Source organism: Thrips palmi, unplaced genomic scaffold, assembly GCF_012932325.1.
Source record: "Thrips palmi isolate BJ-2018 unplaced genomic scaffold, TpBJ-2018v1 HiC_scaffold_2, whole genome shotgun sequence".
In the NCBI taxonomy this organism is placed as follows: Eukaryota; Metazoa; Arthropoda; class Insecta; order Thysanoptera; family Thripidae; genus Thrips; species Thrips palmi.
In genome coordinates, this window is record NW_023144629.1 from 10,569,265 (window position 1) to 10,589,312 (window position 20,048).

A 20,048-nucleotide genomic window follows, 5' to 3' on the forward strand; every position below is an offset into this window, starting at 1 on the left:
ACGAAAACGCCCTCTGCGCGCGGAATCACCCGCACGCGCTTTGTCTTGTCTTTCCAGTGTGGGACAAATAAGGCTACTCCTTAAAGCGTGAGCCCTTTTGGTTCACGCTCAGTAGTGTGAGACTGTGTCGCACTTGGACTTGCGGTGTCCCCGAATCGTTGACTTTTGAGCATAAGTCACCACTCGTGCGTCAAATTTTGTAAGATCACGAACTGAAAATGCATCGAGGAATTCTTCTCTTTCGAAATGTACTCAAGCGGGACGAGCTTTGGACCTATCCTGGCTCGAGCACGAATATGGATGTCATTTCCGCCATCACGACCCAGTTAAATTGGATGACATAAACACGGGACATCACTAACGGCGCACACTAAATTATTACATCTTGTTCCTTTCTGCACAGCTTTTGCTCAGAAATGAGCATGCGCGTTGCGCAACAACGCTCACTTTCGCCCAGAGAAGACGAAACACTCACGAGGCAGTCAAAGAACGTCAAAATAATGCCTTTGTTTGTCGAAATTTTGACTAAATTTTGTCATATTGGCATCAAAAAGAAGTCACTGTGAGCAGCGTTTCTTGGTCTTTGGGTGTGCTTAGATACGCCCAAATCCGTGCATTTTAAAACGCATGCACAATTTTGAACACAGCTCGTGCACCAAACACTACGAAATAATTCACTGTGTAGAAATCGACCTCCAACGTTATTTGAACCCCGGTCACACTGATAGAAAAATAACACATTTCAGCTATTCTCGTACCCAAATTAGGGAAGTAGAAACCCTGTGTTGGGTGTGAAACGAACGAGACGAGAACGCGGACGGAACGAGCCCCATCGATTTCGGGAGCAAATCTTTCAAACACGGGCTCACAGGTGGGCGGTCCCAGGGGCGGTCCTAGCTCCCCTCAGGCGACACTCTGAGGGGAAGGGGGGAGGGGGTGCATAATAATTTACGATGCATGGGCATGCCTGGGGCCTTTCTATGCCCAAATAAGGACAGAGCAACAGTTGAGTTCGCTCCTTGTATGGGCAGAACCTCCGGATTGGCTAAACCACCCCTTTTCTCCCCGCATCGGTACTTAAAATGTCACCGCTTGACGGGCATATAAGAAGTCTCCCCTAGCTCCCTAGGTTCGATTCTTAATTCTTACGTATTATTTTCACAATGTAAATAAAAGTGCACTCAAATAATCAGCTCATCTCGATACGCTTATCTGATGTGATTTCAGAAATAGTCATTCTTAGCAGTAAATCTCCCCCCGCACTTCGGCTGGGGGCCACAAACAATGTGGGCTGCGAATACCTGTGCTATAGCCACTAGCCACCTATGTCGCGTACGCCACCCAAAACCACTTCGCAGCGGCCTTTTCGCGGACTTGGCCGGGTGGGGCCCTTCGTATCTCACGTTACGCCAGTGCGTGTCAGCAGGAGGGGAGGGGGAGGGGTGTCGCCGACCGTCGGAGGTGAGGAGGGGGAAGGGGGGATCGCCGACCGTCGGAGGTGAGGAGGGGGAAGGGGGGATCGCCGACCGTCGGCAGAGAGGCGAGGGTGGGGGTAGCACTGCTGCAGCCGCTGGAGAGACGTACGCAGCAGTGTGAACCGCGAGCGTAGTCCAGCCAGTCGGTTTGGTCGAGTTCAGTTCGCGGACGGTCTTCCCAGGGCGCAGGCGTCTGCTGCACTTCCTGTTCCTTACGCTGTTAGTACTGGTTGCTGTCTAGTGCTTCAGAGACATCCTCTCCTCGTCCGTTGCCATCAAGACCTGCTTTTCATCCACCCGATATACTCTACCCGAGATCAGGTAATTAGATCGTGAGCAATGTTTGCTCGCGAATCAGGAAAGATCAACGTCACCTCTCAGCGTGTGCTTGCGTCGATGCTTTAGGATTATCAGTTTGTAGTTGCTTCTCTTGAACTCCACTGCCGAGTTACGATTTACTAATTATTATTTCCGGTTTCACGTACTCTTTACTTTTCGTCTAATCGGGCACCAGAAAGGTTCTCGTTTCTTGCCTGGGTATTTAGAATGAATTTTGTAGGCTCTTGCTGTTTCCGGTGTCCACCTGAAAAGTTTCTCTAGTTGAACTCTGTAGCTGTTTCCGGTCTCACGCATTCATTTTCGTCTGATCAGGGGTTGTGAACGTATACGTTTCTTACTTTTCCTTTCAGAGAGAAAGTTTGATGATTTAAACTTGGCTTTGAAGATCAACCGGACTACGCGTAAGAATGTTTGAGCAGTTGGTATTTTATGCCTCTGCGATGTTTCATCTTACGCCTGTGAGGCTTTGCGTGTATCGTAAAACTGTGGTTGTTTGTATACTATTTTTCAATTTTTTTAATTGTATTTCTGAGTACAATTTATAAAACGAACATGAACAGAGCATCCTGGCCGTCGGCGAGTGAGTGCAGAATATGTAGTAGTTAACCGGAAATGATGCCCGCACCTTAGCGCCCCACAGACCCATACGAATTATTCAAAGCGCCAATCTTTGAGTCTCAGGACAGAAATATATCTGTCTTCACTCCACTCCGAAGCTCCGAAGCTAGGCTCGCTGCCTTTTATTCATGCACTACATTTCCGGTTTCTGTTCGTAAGTCGACGGAGACCAAGGTCTTCTAAGGTAAAAATCAATTACGGATCACAAATTAAATATGGACCATTCTTTTGACGGGCCGCCACAATTCCATGAATGAATGAGCGAATCGATTTCAATTTCGGTTTGGGTCTTTCCTCGACCTTCCTTTATCACCTGAAAATATGGTATTTTAACGAATCCCTAGACCGGAAGTCGTAGAACGAAAGTAAGAATCAAACCGCTTCCGCGCATGCTCAGACGAAAAGTAACAACCAAATTCGCTGTTGCGCGTGCTCAGACGTCCGTCCCCCCCCCCCCCCCCCCCCGGTTTTCCTCGGGTATTGTCTGAAATACTTATTGAATAGCCTTAAAACGTCTAAAATTGTGAAATTTTTTAGTTAGGTGACTTATTTGTGCTCGTGTACTTACGTGTACGTACACCGGAGAGCATAGAGCATATCCCTTCGACATTTTGTTCCCTCAGGCTCATCATCGATGTAGGGTTATTAACTTTTATACCACGGTTACTGACGGCTTTCTCATTTACTGTGTTTGACAGGCTGAATCATGGCTCAACTACAGAGGTCGTGCCTGCCAATTGTGGACCAAGGCTGCTGTTGCGATTTGAAGACTTGCTGCAAGGTGCAGGGCTGGCTCCAAGTAGTAAGTACTTTGCCGCAAGGACGCTTTCTAACTACGCTCTCATCCCAGGAAAGTACCATCACGTTGAAACGAATGTGTCAGAAGTGTCTTCCTTAGAGCATTGTGTCACATTCGTTTCAACGTGGTTAAGCTAATTTATTGCTCACGTCCAAACGAATGTGACATTTTGTGACGTTTGTCTCAACGTCGTTTAACGTGACGACGTTCCCGGGATGAGAGTGAAGGACCACAAATGCTGTATGCTAATTCTGTTTCGTTCTCTTTGTGTGCAGGCTGCTTGTATTTTGTCAATTATCTCCAGCATCCACGAGTTTGTTTCCGTCCCAGCTTTGTGCCAGGATGCTGCAGAGGTATGTATTTCCCTTATTCTTATATCGTGGCTCGCATTCTTATCAAAGAAGTTGTCTATATTCTGAAGTCATAAATCGGGCCAGTTTTCTTACCTTTTTGGGCCTGGATCGTAGTAGCAAGAACTCGTTTCGAACTAGTTTCGAACGCCTCCGCTCTGTTTGGTGTGATCTGCCTTGATCTCGCCGTCGTAGAAGTGTTGCACCCAGAAAAGCGTGCTCTTGTCTCCTCGAGCAGAGGGGTGCTGGAAAATTGCTCTTGACCTAAGATCTTGTCGTAAGGTTCCAATTCCCTTGTCGGCAGTCTTTAATTACAACTGAAATGCAATTGACGCCAAATTCTTGCGATCTGTTTTTTGCACTATCATGCATGTACAGAAATGTACGCTGATATTATGCACATGCACGAAAAAGGCCTCTAAAGCTAAGTGTGCATACTGCATACTCTTTCAGACTGGTATCGATTATTCCGTCAGTGACATATGTTTTATCGTTTGAGTGCTTTAGAAGGGTTGTCTACTAATTTACTACCTTCAGTAAAGTTTTTATTCATTTACGCGTTCACGTTTGTATCTGGCTTGCAAACGGAATCTGATCAATGCGTCCGAATACCAGTGAGTAACTGGTGAAACAAAAAATTAAAATTATGCCCTTCAAGGACGTAAACGATTTACGCCCCTGAATCGGCTTGAACCGTTAGTGTCTTCAGAAGGGCTTGAAAATTTTGCTTGAAAGTCCCATACCATTCACCCCCTTACGGGCGTAAAAAGAAATGTTAATGTCCCAAAGCGCGTAGTTTTTATGCCTTTGTTTTGCCAGTGTAACGAAATGACAATTCAGTGGCAAGTTTTGCTGTCACCAAATTGGCGAGCTGTTTTGAATGCCAAAAATTGGCAAGCCGTGGCCTGAAATCTTATCAGGTTGCATATTTTGGCGCTTCGGCTGCTGCACTGGCAAGCTCGTGGGGAGTATTTTAGGGCCTAGCCTACCAATATTGGCATTCAGAAAGGCTTGCAGTGAGAGAGTAAGTTTTCGATTTTCATGGTCACTCTCCCTGTTATCGTTTTGCAGATTGGCATTGATTGTTTCAATGACGAGAGAATCAAAATGCGACTCGCCGCTGCTGTTGCCTTTGAGGGGATCGACGTGGTCATCCAGGTCATCTTCTTGCTCACCGCCATATTCTTCCTCATAGGCATCTCTGAGGTAAGCTCAGATCGGAAGAGTACTTACACTCTCGGCATGTTACTGACTTTTTCTCATTAATTACGTATTTGTATTTGTAAGCAACAATAATTACTTATTTTTTTCTAAGTAAATATGACTAATTTATTTTGTAAAATTATGTACAAAACCAAATTGTCAGTACGACATTTAAAATTTCCTAAGTAGTTCTTTAAAAAGAAAAAGTATGCATTATGGTTGTACAAATAAAATTAAAACTGACAAAATGAGCAAAAAGTCAGCAACGTGCTGAGAGTGTACAAACTCTCTCTTTGAACTCAGCTAAAACCAAACCGTGCAGTTCCATGCTCCATTCAAGCATATAACCACGCTTGGAGCTCTTAATCCCTTCTGGAAGCTTATTCACTCTCAGCAGGTTACTCACTTTTTGTCACAAAGTATGTATTTGTTTACGCAAGGATAATACTTAGTAGTTTCTAAGTATGACTAATTTCCTTTGTAAAATTAATTACGAAAACAAATTGTCAATACACTATTCAATAAGTACCAAGTAGTTCTTTAAGAAATGAAAAGTACGTATTATGGTTGCACAACTTGCACAAGTACTGACAAATTGAGCGAAAAGTCAGTAAATTACTGAGAGTATGTAGTTCAACCCTTTAAGATGATTTGGAGGAGCGCTCTGTTATCGTAAGGGCATTCATTCAAGACTTGTTTGAGCTAAAGGCACACACTAAATGTTTATGTACAATTTCGTACGTGGTGATGCATAATTTTAAACCTGCGTTTAAAACCTTCTCTGGAATTTTTTGTCCTTTCAAAGTACAACAAGTGATGCACAATGTAGAACAGAACTGGCATGATGAGTGCAGTCCAGGCCTCCTTGTAGTTCGCACGGTTTTCGTAGTTCTTTCCACAATTCTTGTTGTACTTTTTGCATACAGTTTTCGTTGTACTTTTTGTGTACGGTTTTCGTCGTACTTTTGTTACCGTTTTCGTTGTACTTTTGTTGTACTATTCACGCTTTATATTGCAGTGAACTGTGCACGAGATTGTGCGTTTCTCGCGGATGCTCAGCTTTGTTCAAAAGCTATGCCCAAACAAACTACGCAGTAGTTTTGTGTGTGATTAATGATTTGTTTTGCAGGGCAAGCCTAACAAGATGGTGCACTACATTCGCATGATGTGGGTGCAGCTCTGCTGGGGCATCATCTTCACTGTCGTCCTTTCTGTTGTGATCTCACCGCTGTACCTGATCGTCTTCGTGCTCCTGGGTTAGTATGAAGCGTCGCGTGTAATCAATGTTGCCGTACGTCGAAGACACTCCCACATGAGTGAAATCACACTGCTATCCAAGTTGCGATACTTTCAACACGAAAACGTGCGATGATATCCGAAATGTGATTCCCACGAATCATTGCTCCTGAGATGCAATGGCTTCTGTATCGCACACAATTCTGCAAAGATCATCGCAACTTTCTGAAATGAAAATCGGAATTATTTCAAAAAACTGCAATGATGACAACACAAAATCTGGAATCATTGCATTTTTTTGCAATGATCATTGCAAAATTCTGCGATACTGTAGCTCATCACACCTTTTAGCAATGATCATCACAGAAAAGTGCGATGAAATTTGTATTGCGCAGAAAGTGCAGTCTGCATCGCAAGTAAAGTATTCATGGTTCACACCGGTCAGGGAAATCGGGGAAGTCATGGAAAAGTCAGGGAAAATGAAAGGGGCACTGGAAGTCAGGGAAAGTCAGGGAAATTCTATTTTTGGTCAGGGAAAATTGGAAAAGTTGGTCAAAGTGTGGATTCCAAATGCCGCATGTATGAAAGTTGCATGCATTTAGCTCTGGAAGTGCACCTAAATTTTGTAATTAAAGTCAGCGAAAATTGGTCATTTTTAGACTGGATATCAGGGAAAAGTCAGGGAAAACGAAAAAGGGAATCTGGTGTGAACCCTGATTAACAGTGCAGTTCGTGAATTCATTTCAAGTTGTAATTTCTGTTAAGACCGTTAACTGGAAGTACTTATGGCCATTGTATGGCTTCAAACGTGGTCTCATCAATTCTATTTACTACTTTCTCTTCAAACAAATGGATCGTTATTTCTCTTATGAACGAACTGCCAACCCGATTTTCCGGTTTGTTGAATAATAAGAGTTGTGTTTGTGTTCTCTCCCAAGAAAGTTCCGATACTGCTATTCAATGAGATTATTTTTATCATTATTACTAATAGTATTGGTAATACTGAGAAGAATATTAAAACATATTAGGTTGCACAGCAGCTCCTTAATATCAGTGTCAAAATTGTTTTATGTTTTTTATTTGACGTGGCAACTCTAATTTCTGTTACTTCAAAATCACTGAGGCCAGGCCAGGGCCAACTGCATTGCTGGAGTTCTGCGCTAGCTTTTTACAAAGCTCGTTCTGTATACTCAAAATTACTGCCTGTACCTCTCTTGTCCTGGAGCTTCGCACCAAATTGAGCATGCGGTCTGAAATGCAAGAATTTGTGCGCAACTAAGCACGAAAGTGAGCGAGGTTGCGCACAAAATTCGTGCACATCGAAACGCATGGTCAAGTATTTGCAAAGCTTATTCACTGAAAAGTACATGACAATTTAGTGTCGTCTACAGCACAGCTTTGCACTCTTATTAGTGCAGCCTAGCCCAGTCTCGCAGCTTTTTCTCCAGGGCGCCCTTCTCTCATGGTAACGTTGAATTGTTTTAACCTAGGTTTATCCCTTGTCAACAGGTGTCGACATCTACTGTCTGATCTGTGCCAACAGTCTGCACATCCAGATGGCGGCAGATCCAATGGGCCCGTACATCCGCCAAACAGCTTAATGAAGTCATGATTTTTCTGGCTGGACATGGTCTCCGTGTATTTTCGCTCTGCTTTGTTATCGTATTTTCCTGACTAGAGTACACAGGTCGCATATTTTCTACATGCACTTTTGTATAACTTTCTTTTATATTTTTCCGGACCTTGGTTTAGGCCGCACATTTTCTCCGTGCACTATCGCACTCTCTTTTTGTTTCGTTTTTGCTGGCCTTACAGGCCGGACATTTCCTCGTTGCATTATTCTCACATTTTCTTATTGGTCTGGCCGCTTAGACTGTGGGCCTTATGATGGTTAATTATGACAATTTGACAAAATTGTGTGAAATAAATGTTCTCCTGCATAACTTGTGACATTTTCCTGTCTTTGAGATCATTATTGATACCTCTAAAACATTGCACTGCAAATGCAAGCGCGAGACTGTCTCACGCGTTTCAGCGTGTACTAACATATCTCACTATTTTTAGCATGAACCTACATTGTCTCACGCTTTTTGGCGTCAACCAACATGTCTCACGGTTACAAGTATGAACCACGTGCGCGAGACACGCCGTGTCTTGTCTTTGGAAGTGTGGAACAAACAAACGCACTGTTATCCAAGTTCACTCTCATTCCAGGAACGTGACAGAATGTCACGTTTGTTTGAGCATTGTGTCACGTTCCTTTAGTCCTACACTTGGATGCAGTGTGACTGCCAACACCCCTTTCCATCACCGCTACTAGCTTCAGTGACGTTTTTTGTGGAATTTAATATGTGTAAGGATAAAACATGAAGCCAACAGATTTGTTACTTTTCACAAAATGACTGTTTTACAAAACCCCTGCATTTTCGCTTGTGTGCCCCTTTCAGAAATAATTGGGGGGAAAGCATTTCTTGAAACAATCAGTTTTTCCTCATGTCCTTTAGGAAAGTTTCTTAGAGATACAGTCTGCTTTGTAAACTTGCGAGTTGCTTCGTGAACATGAATTTACGCAGTAAACAAAAGGATTTCTTCGTCACTTAAAGACAAAAAACCGGGAAGTAAATTGTGAAATTACGATGGAGATACTGGTAAAACAAAAGCGTAGTGTTACCCTCTGTTTTCAAGCATAATCAGTTGACGCTTGAAATCAAGCGTATCAGGCGCATCGGCCAAAATTCCTCCATCTAAATGCATGTGGGAATTTCCCGAGTATGCTTCATTTCCGAGGGGTGCATTACTCAGCGTTCTGGTGTACACATGAGTACGGGTGAGTACACCCTCTAATACACATTAATTTCACATTTTAAATCGTTTTTTGGCTTTATTGAGCCGTTTAGACAACACACTTCGCCAAATCGTGTAAGAAATGAACGAATTTTGCTCTTTTCAAACTTGTGAGTACACTGAGTACGGGCCAATTTGTACACATGAGTACACGATTGGTTCACCCCTCGTTTATTTCAAGCGTAACGTCCTCAAGCGTAACTTAATGCTTGAGTCAAGCATAGAGCTACGCTTTAGTTCTACCAGTGAAGTTTCGTAAACGAAACGTTTTTAAAGTACAAAATATGATGTAAGTTATCATTTTTTTCCCTGGAGATAAGGACATACTTTTTTTTTAGATTGCAAGACCTATTGCAACATGGATAGGCACTTTTCTCGGTTTCACACAGAAATATTTCGCTAGTAACTTCCAAAAATTTGCGTTTTGTCGCGAATTTGCCCAAACTCGCCCTAAACTCTTCAAAAGTAGTACGGAATGAATAATTTTACTCCGAAACAGCAAAATGGGTAACTGTTACTTGTGTTTGTGGCCTGGAAGGCAATAAGAGTGTACTAAAACACATTTGTACATAAAAAAACTCATTTATTTATTTTAAACTCAAAAGCATTAACAAATGTGTTAAAGAAATCATTACATTTACATCAATATTATGAAAACTGACATGGCACACATATCACAAAGGAACTTTGAAGTACTAAATAGTAATTAAAAAAAACAACTATTGACCAGAAAAGTAATCAATCACAATTCAAAGTCTTATTTTACTGTTCATACACTGCAGGAAATAACCACAACAAAAGTACACAAATTTCTGGCAATTTTTTTTTCAGGAATTTGGTGTACTTTTCAAGTAGAACAATTGTTGTACAAAGTACAATGGAACCGGCATGACAAGTGCTGTGCACTCTAGGGCTCGTTGTGGTTTGTACAATTCTCGTTGTACTTTTATTGTACAGTTTCTGTTGTACTTTTGTTGTACTATCTACACTTTTTCTTGCAGTGTATGCTCCAACAGCTCTTCATCTTCCATTTGATTTTTGTCATCAAATGGATTATATGTTTCGCATTTGTATTGCTCGTTCCTGTTGAAGTAAGTTATATAACTTCTGCATTTTCTTCTTTGAGGCGCCGCCGGAGGTCCGTTACCACGATGTTACGGGATCGAATCGATCTCTCGCTGTTGGCGTTGGCTGGAAATATCCACAAAGATTGCAATGATTTCGAGGCAAATTCATTGTGTTCTATTTTGAGGCCCAGCAACAGATCAACCAGTTTAATGGTCTTGAAGTTTGGTTTTCTTACTTCTTCTTCCACCAGCTCAGACAAGGGTGATTCCACGCGTAGAGGGCGTTTTCGTGTCCACACCCTCCCCAGAGCGAACTTATTCGAGTGCAGTCCATTTATACACTTAAGAATCTTCTTTGGCACTAGAATAGCTTGTTCCCTTTGTTTTCGGACTTTCAAAGCTAACATGTGACGCGGGAGAGGGGCCAAAAGGGTCGATTTTGTAAGTTCCGTCATGTCCATTCGCACCTTACACCAACTTTGCGGCTCTATAACCCTTCGTTCCATTCAAATCTTCGAATTCCACTTACACCCATCAAATCTCTAACTAATAGTGACTATCTTGCTTGAATTTAAAGATCGTATATTGATTGGAACTGTACTTTCAGAACGCGTACTAAATGTCCACCGTACTCCGACTTTTACCTTAGCGGTTTCAAAGTAAGCACCAAAAAAACGACTAGGAGTGCTCCCTGCTCAAAACCACCACCGTATATTTAGAATCAGCACGGTCTGTTTACCACATGAACGAGTTTCGGTGGCGAAAAAGTGAGGGGGGTGAGTGTGCGAGTGGAAGTTGTGTGTGAAATCGGTGGGTTGTAACAATTGATGTAATTTCCGTATGCCCCTCTCGCTCTTCGTCTATTGGGTTTTGAAAGACATCCTACACGTGAAAAGATGTGTCTTGACGTCGAACTAGTGTGCCAAACTTATGGCATATTTCTGTGGCGATATGCAGTTGCAATGAGCCAGAAACACCTGTTTGCAATTTCCGTCAAGCGTAATTTCCGTCATATTTTCAGTAAATTTCGTCATATATTATAGGGGGAGGAAACGAAAGTCAACTTATAGCTCGCCCACGCTCAGAGTTTCTTCCTGGGGTTCAATTGATGCCATCTAGGCCAAATTCCGGCCGAGATTGATTACTTGACTTTCTAAGGTGGCTAAAACGGCCCCTACGCACGGAATCACCCACAAGGCTGACCACCCCGACATGAAGGTGCTCAGAGGGATCGTTTGAGCAAATGACAGATTTTTTAGATGCTGCTTCACCTGCTCTGCTGGGAGGGGTGATCTAGCCAGGTTTTTGGACTAAACAGAGCTTCAAGACGTAAGAGGTAAGATCATGCAGGGTCATTGCAAGCATATTTCAACAGCTGGGTCCTGAATTTGGTGGCAGCTTTCTTCAGCTGGGTGATGTGCTCCTTCTTCTTGGAATTATTGAGGGAATTTAAGTAAGGAAGGCCTTCATCAAAACCAATGCCCTGCTCCCCCAAGTATGCAATTTTTTTTTCAATGACATCAATCTTGGTGTAAATCCGGTGGCTGGTGGGGAACTTGTTGGCCTGGAGGAGCTGAATAACCCTTTGCTTTGGTGGCAATAAATTCAGCCTGCACCCTGATTTTTCCCCTTTCATCAGCATTCAAACTTTTCAGCCATTGAATACTCTTACTATCTTTGCAGTTTTCTTCAATTTCATCATCATCTTCATGGTCATCCTTATCTTCCTGTCTCCCTCCTACAAACTCAATGATGTCATTGAAATGGACTGCAAGGTAATTCACTGATTTTTTTCCAGGAATTCCATTTTTTGTGATGCAAGGAATGGGGAATGCAGTCCACATGCTCTTGTTTTCAGGATATTTATCTTGCAGAAACATGATGTACTCATTCCCTCTTTTTCTAGCATGTAAAAAAAGTTTCTTCACTCTAGTTACTGCTGTATTCACTTCAGGGAGTGTATTCTGGAAGGTATTTGCCGCGTTGTGCAGTTTGTGGGGCCAGCACTGGATGTGTAAAATAGCTGGATTTAAACCTCTGAGAATTCTAGCACATTTGCTCATGTACCTTAAAGAATCTGTAATTATAGCAACAACATCTTTTTTTTCAGATTTGTTAGGGTATTTAAGATGGCATTGGCACATGTTGTGGAGTTCACTGCATCGAGAACAACAGATGCTGCCCCGAAGCACATCGGGTGGTCGGTCGGTCGGGCGGGCGTCGAGAGATCGAATTCTCTCCCCCTTCCGATTGTATTCTGCTCCGTGCTGTTTTGTTTTTGTTTGGAACTTATTGTTTACATATATTTCACGATGGAGGATGGGGATAATCAAAATCGAGTTAATTTAGGACAATAGTGCTAAAGATTGGCCAATTAATATCTGCTGCTCCTTGTATGACTTGCCTACCCCTGGGAACGATTTCCGCTTCCTTGATGTTGGTGGAATTTTCCGTCCCGTCCTTTCCACAACTGCTCTCTCCTCACCCTCCTCATCCTCATCATCTAAAACATAAATTATTTACGTATGCACATAAACTTTGAAGATCCAAAACTTAACAACTTTTGCGGCTCTAAAATGACACTGTTTTCCCAATTTTTTCCCATTGCATCATAAAATGGCCAATTCACAGCCTCCCCCATGTTTGTCCCGGTCAGCCTCAGGGAATCGTATCGCTGTTTAAATTCGCTGGAGAGGTATGCCATGCGGTTAGACAAGTCTTCCACTGCGATATCTGTGTAGCCCTTGGAGTGGAAAACTGATGCTATTCCTGCATAAATCGAACTTGCGCGAGTTTTGTTATCATCAAAAGCAGGCTTTTTCAAGCGGTACTGTGAAATGAGCAGGTCTGTTAACTTGCTGTCTGAAAATTTCTTTTTGTCATCTGGAAGTGATAAGAGTAAGCAATAACTAGTGGATTCACACTACAACACCCCCTAAAAAGTTACAGAATTTTGTATCGCCTTAATTTGTTACATAACACGTGTTCATGAAAGAGTTGCACTGCAGTGTTACAAAATTCTGTGCTTTTTTTGGTTTCAGAGTGACCTACCTATGACTACTGCATCATCACAAACACGAACAACTCCGCCAGTTGCTAATTTGGAAGAGGTGACAGACGTTTTCCGCTTAACAGCACTTGAGGATGATTTCTTTTGATGGGCAGTAGCGATAGCATCTTCAAGTGCAGCTTCATCAATGGGCTGGGATCCTAGGTATGCCCCTACAAAGGCATGGGACTAAGCCACTCAGTCCAGAGTCTGCAGGAGTTGTGTGTAACTCAATTGTGTCAGGTGAATCCCTCTGAAACAATTTTTAATAGATTAGAACTTCTGTCAGAAAACAGCAAATGGGGTTTGAGGAATGAGGAAGGTAACACCTGGAGTGCATAAGAAATTTACCATGGCTACAGCAGCAATGTCAAGTGACGACACAGCACCAGCTTCAACGGTGTCGATGCCTTGGCATGGGGCGAGGGGAGCAGCTGTCGCTGAACAGTCCACCTTGAGTCTCCTCTTCACCGTGCTAGCCTTCTTCCTTGGAGGGGATGAAACATCTGGAAACAGTTTGGTGAGAACATAAAGATTGACCTGACCCATAACAAGCAAAACATCAAACCCCAAGACCATTGTTTGACTTACCACATGAATGATGCTTATAAGGTGAGAGAGAGCCCATAATCTGGCAGGTGTCAGGACAGGCAGCAAACAACAAAATGTTATTAAGTAATTGCACCCGCTCGATAGCAAGAACTTGACAAGCTGCAGCCTCACTCACAAACTGTCATAAATAAAAAAAAAGTGTCAGTTTGGACATGTGGATATTGATAAAACAATCAGATCAAAAGGAAATAACTCCAGCCAAATTTGTACACCAAGATTCATCAAACATGTAAAATTAATTACACTCTAAAAAAAATCAGTACAGAATTTTGTAACATGGTTACGCAGCTTTTTCAATAACATGTGTTACAGAAATTTGTATCACGATGGATACAATTTTTTTCTTCGTAACTTGGTTACAGAATTTCGTAACGGTTACAAAATTTGTAAACAGTCGTTATTCTTCCAAATCAAGCTTCAAAATGAGAATTTTGTTCAAACGTAGTCTCCGTGGGTCTGATTGAAGGTCCTTATGCCATTCTTCGAGTAACAACTTTCCCAGATGTACTCTGAGAAGTCGGGAATCGAACCCCAAACTGCGCTGTGCGGACGCCGTGGAGAGCGCGGCGCAGGTAGCCGGTGACCTGAGACGCGCGCAGTAAGGGACGGAGGCCTTGCCAGCCAAGCATACACGAGACTGAATCTCTTATTCAGAGTCGGGAAAAATAAAAGCACATGAAAACTCTAAGTTTAACTTGTCTCTATGGGCACTGCTGTTCAATTTTGCCGTTAAAACATTATGTTTTTATCTCTGATACAGAATTTAGTATCCAGTTACAATTTTCTGTATCAGTTATGTTACAAACATAATATTGTAACCTTCATGTAACAAATTTCTGTATCAAGGTCCAAAATGATTCATTTTTCTGTAACCGGCACATCTGTTACAAAATTCTATATCACTTATACAAATATTTGTAACCAATGCAGGTGATACAAAATCCTGCATCAAAAATGATACAAAATTCTGTAACTTTTCTTAGAGTGTACACTTCATCGAAATTCGACTGAATTTGATTGGATTTGTACAACGAAATTCACAGTAATTTCCCCTTGAATCAGACACAAAAAAACATTGCAATGCTTTCAGATGGGTACCTGCACTTCTACAGAGCCTAAGTGGCTGCGAGGACCCTCGCCACGCACGTAGTTGTAGCACTTAATTATAGTAGTTTGTAAATGTGGAGCAACACCATGCCTCACTCTCAATTTCTCAATCATTCGTATGAAGAAAGTCTAAAGAAGCAGAGTGAAAAAACAGTTAACAGTTAGTTGAGTTAGGAGAGCACTTACTTAGAAATGAGACAACAAGACTGACTTTACCTCCATAAATAGGTGAGAAACATTTTCCACTTTTATTGTGGTTCTGGATGTGGGCTGGGCTGTACTGGGCTGGGTTGAGGCCCTTTTGACAGGGACAGAACCCTCAACTCCAGGAGAGCATGCGCTGCGTATTCTAAGTGGATATTAGATTAACAAAGTTGCCAATGAACTCAGGCCATAAGAAATTATAAATATTGGACTTACCCATAGCTTCCATAGTCTTGTCGTCGAATGGGACAAACAGGCTCATGTATGTAGAACTCTCGCCGAACAGATGAAAACGAAATCACTGCGCACTGCGCGTGCGTGCGTACGGGTGCGTTTTTCAAATTTTTCAAAAAAAAATTACATGCTGAGTCAGGGGCCGATACCGAATCGATTGATACAACTAAGGTCGAAATCCGAGGACCTCGATTCCAAACCGTCGTTGGATTCACGTGGAATGTCCCACGTCCTCGTCGTGTGAGTCATACAGCAGGAATGGCTCGCCCCACAGCGTAGACGGATACCTAACAATTAAAACATTGAATTTAAAAAATAAATATAAAAAAATTACGCTTTACATAACTTTGTTTTGCACGCTAACCTGGCTGGTATTTCCCCTAACTCCGTCAGGCTCAAAGGGTTGTTTGGCATGTCCTTGCGCCTCGCGGTCCGTATGGATTTCTTTAAGTTCTCCCGCTCCGGCAGTTGGCTGATGATGCCGGAGGAGACGCCAGGCAACTCGGTGCGAAGAAGTTGGGCAGGGGTCACCTCAGGATGTTCGACAGCCTTCCTCTTGATGCGGGCCTTGATGCGCTCCGCCCCAACGGCTTCTTGGTTCGGCGCGTGTTCGTGCCTCCCCTCCTTCTTCACTACGATGTTATTTTGGTCCGTTGTGGTGACTGCCGTGGCTCGACACTCTCCTTTTCGGGTACAGGACCAGTATGTGCTGTTCTTGTTCTTGTCTCTTCTATAGTGTATATGCCCGTTCATCAGTAATTTTGCTCCCCCTGACCCAGACGTAATAATTTCAGGACACGACACGTCCACACCAACAATGGGTGCGCCACTCTCGAATACTAGCGCTGGCAACAATGCTGCCAACCTTGAAAGTAAAATTTCTCGCTAAATATTTTTTAGGTTGTTTTTTTTTCTGTTATGTTTTTTTTTGTTTTGAACATTTTTGCTTTGGAAAATTTGCTTTGGAATTTTTTAAATTTTAATAAAAAAGAAATTGGGAATTTTTTTGGGGGGAAAAAAGGTTTGGGAAAAACGGTCGTGACATCACGTTGAAACGAACGTGACAAAATGCCACGTTCGTTTAAGCATTGTGTCACGTTCGTTTGAGTGGTGAACAAGCTTTTTTTTTTGCCAATTCACACTCACACCCAAACGAATGTGACACGCTCAAACGAACGTGACATTTTGTCACGTTCGTTTCAACGTGATATCACGTTCCTGGATTGAGAGTGCACGTGGCACGTAGTGACAGTCCTTCGGGAATACTCGAGCCTCATGCGGCCTTGTTGTCAAACTAACATTTCTTGCTGATTGAAGGTGCCAAGTCATACATAAGAAAGAAATCCGTTTTCTGTCGGAACTCGGTGAGTGCTCGAAGCTGAGATCAATAAGTCGCCGTCGCTCCGCAGCCAACGTGTCGCTTTTGAAAAGACCTTTCCTGGGATTGCGTCCTAATGGTATGCATGCCATCTCCGAGAAAATCGAAGTCGACTCTGCCGTGGCGCAGTTCAGTCCAGAATGGCTAGTCCGTGTGGCCTGACGTATGTTGCCGCGCTTGCCATGGCCCTCTTGGTACCACCCCAAGCGCTTTCTGCGTGCTGCCCGACCACGCTGCCAGGGACCACAGCCTTGGACGAGGGACGGATCATCCACAGCCTGCTCAAGCCAGCGCTGCTGCGCACCGGGCCCCATCCTCCTCAGTTGGTTGTCGCGGGGAGGCCGCGGTGGCTGGACGCGTTTCTAAGGATGCACGGGACAGCGTCCGTGATCCTGATGCCCAGGCCACGGGGGCCTTGGCCATCACCAAGGATACGAAATACTCTGTCTCTGCCAAGCGCAGTCCTTTTGGTCGCCGAAGATAGAGCATCCGCCCTGATCGGTCTGCTCTCCAGTATAGACAAGCCCGTTGAATGTCGGATCCTACTCTGGACATCATCTGAGTCAGTCTGGACAGAGAAAGATCTAAGCCAAATCGCACCATCTTGGAGCATATTCTGGGTATCACCTATAACGCTCGTAGTTGGACTGACTGGGGAAGCGGATTCAAGCTTGGCTGTTTACAGTGGGCACTTCGAATCTCACTGGCGATCGCCGCCCTCAAGGGTTTGGGTTCAAGGAGCTTTGTCGTTCGCTTCGCCATGCTTTTTTCAAGGAAACGCGTCGCGCAAAGCCACCATGTTCTATCCTTCCGGAAAGGCAAATGTTTTGCAATCCATGTTAAAACGGCACGCAGACACAATCCTGCAGAAGCAAGGAAACATCAGCTTTCTTCAAATAAGTGAAGCAAACAGCTGGCTAGACGGTATTGTCTCCTGCCGATTCGACTTCTTGAGCATGGAAGTTCCGTTTCAGGTTCACAGCGACAGCAAATTCGATGCTTTCCCCTGGGGCATGGACAGCATGGTGGTTCTGGTGCCGGCCGGGATGGGGAAAGGCAACTGTCTCGTCGACAGCATCACACACTAAATTACTATGTAGGTTTTTCTGCGCGCTAATGCACGAAATTGTACATGCACTTCCTAACGCACGAATTTGTGCGCGACAATGCACGATTTCCTGCATACTTGCGCACGAAATCGTGCATTGTCGCGCACCAATTCGTGCGTTACGAAGTGCATGTACAATTTCGTGCATTAGCGCGCAGAAAAACCTACATAGTAATTTAGTGTGCACTGAACAGTTTTCAACGGCGCTCTGGATTGCCACGGCGTTGTCCTCGCTGGGGGTCGCCACCTTACTGCTTGCACTCAGCGGGCGCTCCAGGGCCTTCCTCGACGCGCTGGCCCCTCTGGTCGGCCAGTCCGGCTCGCCGGTCGGCAGGGAAGCGCGGCGTCCGCTGCTGGGCGGATGGCTTCTCGTCTGCGTCGTCCTCTCCTCGGCCTACAGCGGGAAGCTTCTGGCTGGTCTTCTCGGCAAATGCGCCACCGGGGAAATCCAAACTTTGGAAGAACTGGTGGAGTCCAATCTTACTGTCTACACTCAGCCTGGCCTGGCCATGGAGGGCCGTTTCTCACATGACGCGCTTGGCGAAAGGACGTCTGTCTTCGTGGGTCCGACCCAAGATGCTTTGTCTGCGGTTGCGAACCGAAGCGCTGCGTTTCTAGCGTCAAGGGTTTTCGCCACATTCATCGCAGCCGAGCTGGGGTCATTGGACGGTGTGTACCAGTTCAGTCTACCTGGACAATTCATTGTAAGTCTCTTCATGGCGAAGAAAGGCCTGCCTCAAGGGAAAAGCTTTGGGGTCACAATTAACCGGTTTAGGGCCGCCGGCATATACCCCGAGGTTGTGAACCTGTTTCAAAACGCGAAGGACACTCGTCTGTACGCTGCAGAAAGAATCAAGGCAGTGCGAGCACAGCGCACGGTCGAGGCGCTGGACATGGCTAAGGTGTGGGTGTGCTTCGAGGTCTGGATGGCTGGCCTCATCGTGGCGACTGCCGCTTTAGCGGGCGAGCTCGTGGTCTTTTGGTTGAAACGTGCATAGTGTGACAATAAGCACACTGTTCGGGATTATTTTGTGAAATAACGATTGTCTGTTAAATCTGTACCACGAACTGCTCGTAAATTTCAAAAACGATGTGATCATCCATCTTTTTTTCGTCAATTTACAAAAAAATTCTTAAACTTACAAACTTAATCCTCAAATTTTGGACGTTTCAGGCATTTTTTCTTCCTTTATAGTAAGGTAACAACGGACGAAAACGCATGTTTTCAGACTTGCTTTTACAATCATACTTCTAAATTAACGATTTCACCTGTAAATTTAAGAAGCAGTTTGTAAAATGATGAACAATTTGTCAATTTACAATTTACTTTGTAAAAAAAAACAGTGCAGTTCGTGGTACAGATTTAACAGGCAACTATTCATAAAAATAAAGCTCGATTTGTAAGAAAACAAGTTTACGCGTGATAAAACGAGAATAGTCGTAAGATAACGATTTTAGCAGTAAAACTACGATCTTTCGTCAGTAACATTAAGATTTCATCGTAAAATTTCGAATTTATTCCTAAATTTATGAGTAAAGTTTGTCGAAAATATGACAATTGTTCATTTCATGAATCTTGTAGTTATTTTACGAATTATTATTTGTAAAATTACAACACTAATTGTTGGAATTACTGTTTTAAAATAACGACTTCTCTTAACAGTACACATGCGTGTTTTCATAACGGCGGTAACAGAGGTAGCGCTCTGCTCTTTTCGCCCTTTACTTCACACCTGATGAGTTGGTGAGGCATAATGCACCCTTTTAATGTCTTATTTCCATTAAGTGGATCTTTCCCGTGGTGTTCTAGACATTTTTGATTTATTTGTTTAGACCGCCTGTCATAGAAGTTATATATTCAATAATTTTTTTTGTTAGCTTTTTTGTTTGGAGCAGTGCTATTTTGGAGGAATGTTATTTGTGTGTCCATTCTCAGCTGTGTGTGTAATGTCTCTTGTGTCTTTTATGCCATGATTTCTGGTCCATTTTTCGTCGAATGCCTTTAGGCGTTTAGAAACAAATTGTCTTGTCTTCTATCAGTCGTGTAGTGGTTCACTTGTTTTTGTTTAACATTGATTAAAGTTTGTTTTGACAACTGCATACAGCTTGAAAATCAACTTTTTTTTCACTTCCTTCGTGCAACTGTTTGAAAACTGTTTGAAAATATAAAACAGACACTAGGGAATTGGTAACACCCTTCAACTTTTATTTCCTAGCTCATTCCCCATTAAGGTGAGGACATCATCAATACAAAATCTTGCTTCCATCAACTTCTGCTCCTGACTTATCCTCTGTAGATTTCAGATCAGGTATGTTGAGCACGTCAGCAGTAAGGTTGTTGTTCATTATTGAGTTAGCATTGATTGTTTGGACCATTTTCTTTGCAATTGCTTCACTGCGAAACTGTAACAGAGAGTAGATCATG

The 20,048-nt window shown here is 43.4% G+C and overlaps 1 protein-coding gene across 3 annotated transcripts; it reads left to right on the top strand.

Moving 5' to 3' along the window:
• The first annotated feature begins 1,529 nt into the window (after positions 1-1,529).
• Positions 1,530-7,970, top strand: LOC117646827. Of its 3 annotated transcripts, none has more exons than XM_034388077.1 (6): positions 1,530-1,796; positions 3,131-3,234; positions 3,507-3,584; positions 4,653-4,787; positions 5,914-6,040; positions 7,530-7,970. In XM_034388077.1, the coding sequence occupies exons 2-6, from the start codon at positions 3,139-3,141 to the stop codon at positions 7,619-7,621; spliced, it is 528 nt and encodes a 175-aa protein (XP_034243968.1). In that variant the 5' UTR covers positions 1,530-1,796; positions 3,131-3,138; the 3' UTR covers positions 7,622-7,970. The 3 variants fall into 3 exon arrangements, with proteins under 3 accessions (XP_034243968.1, XP_034243970.1, XP_034243969.1); XM_034388079.1 differs by lacking the exon at positions 1,530-1,796 and adding an exon at positions 1,866-1,888; XM_034388078.1 differs by lacking the exon at positions 1,530-1,796 and adding an exon at positions 2,165-2,215.
• The last annotated feature ends 12,078 nt before the right edge of the window (positions 7,971-20,048 follow it).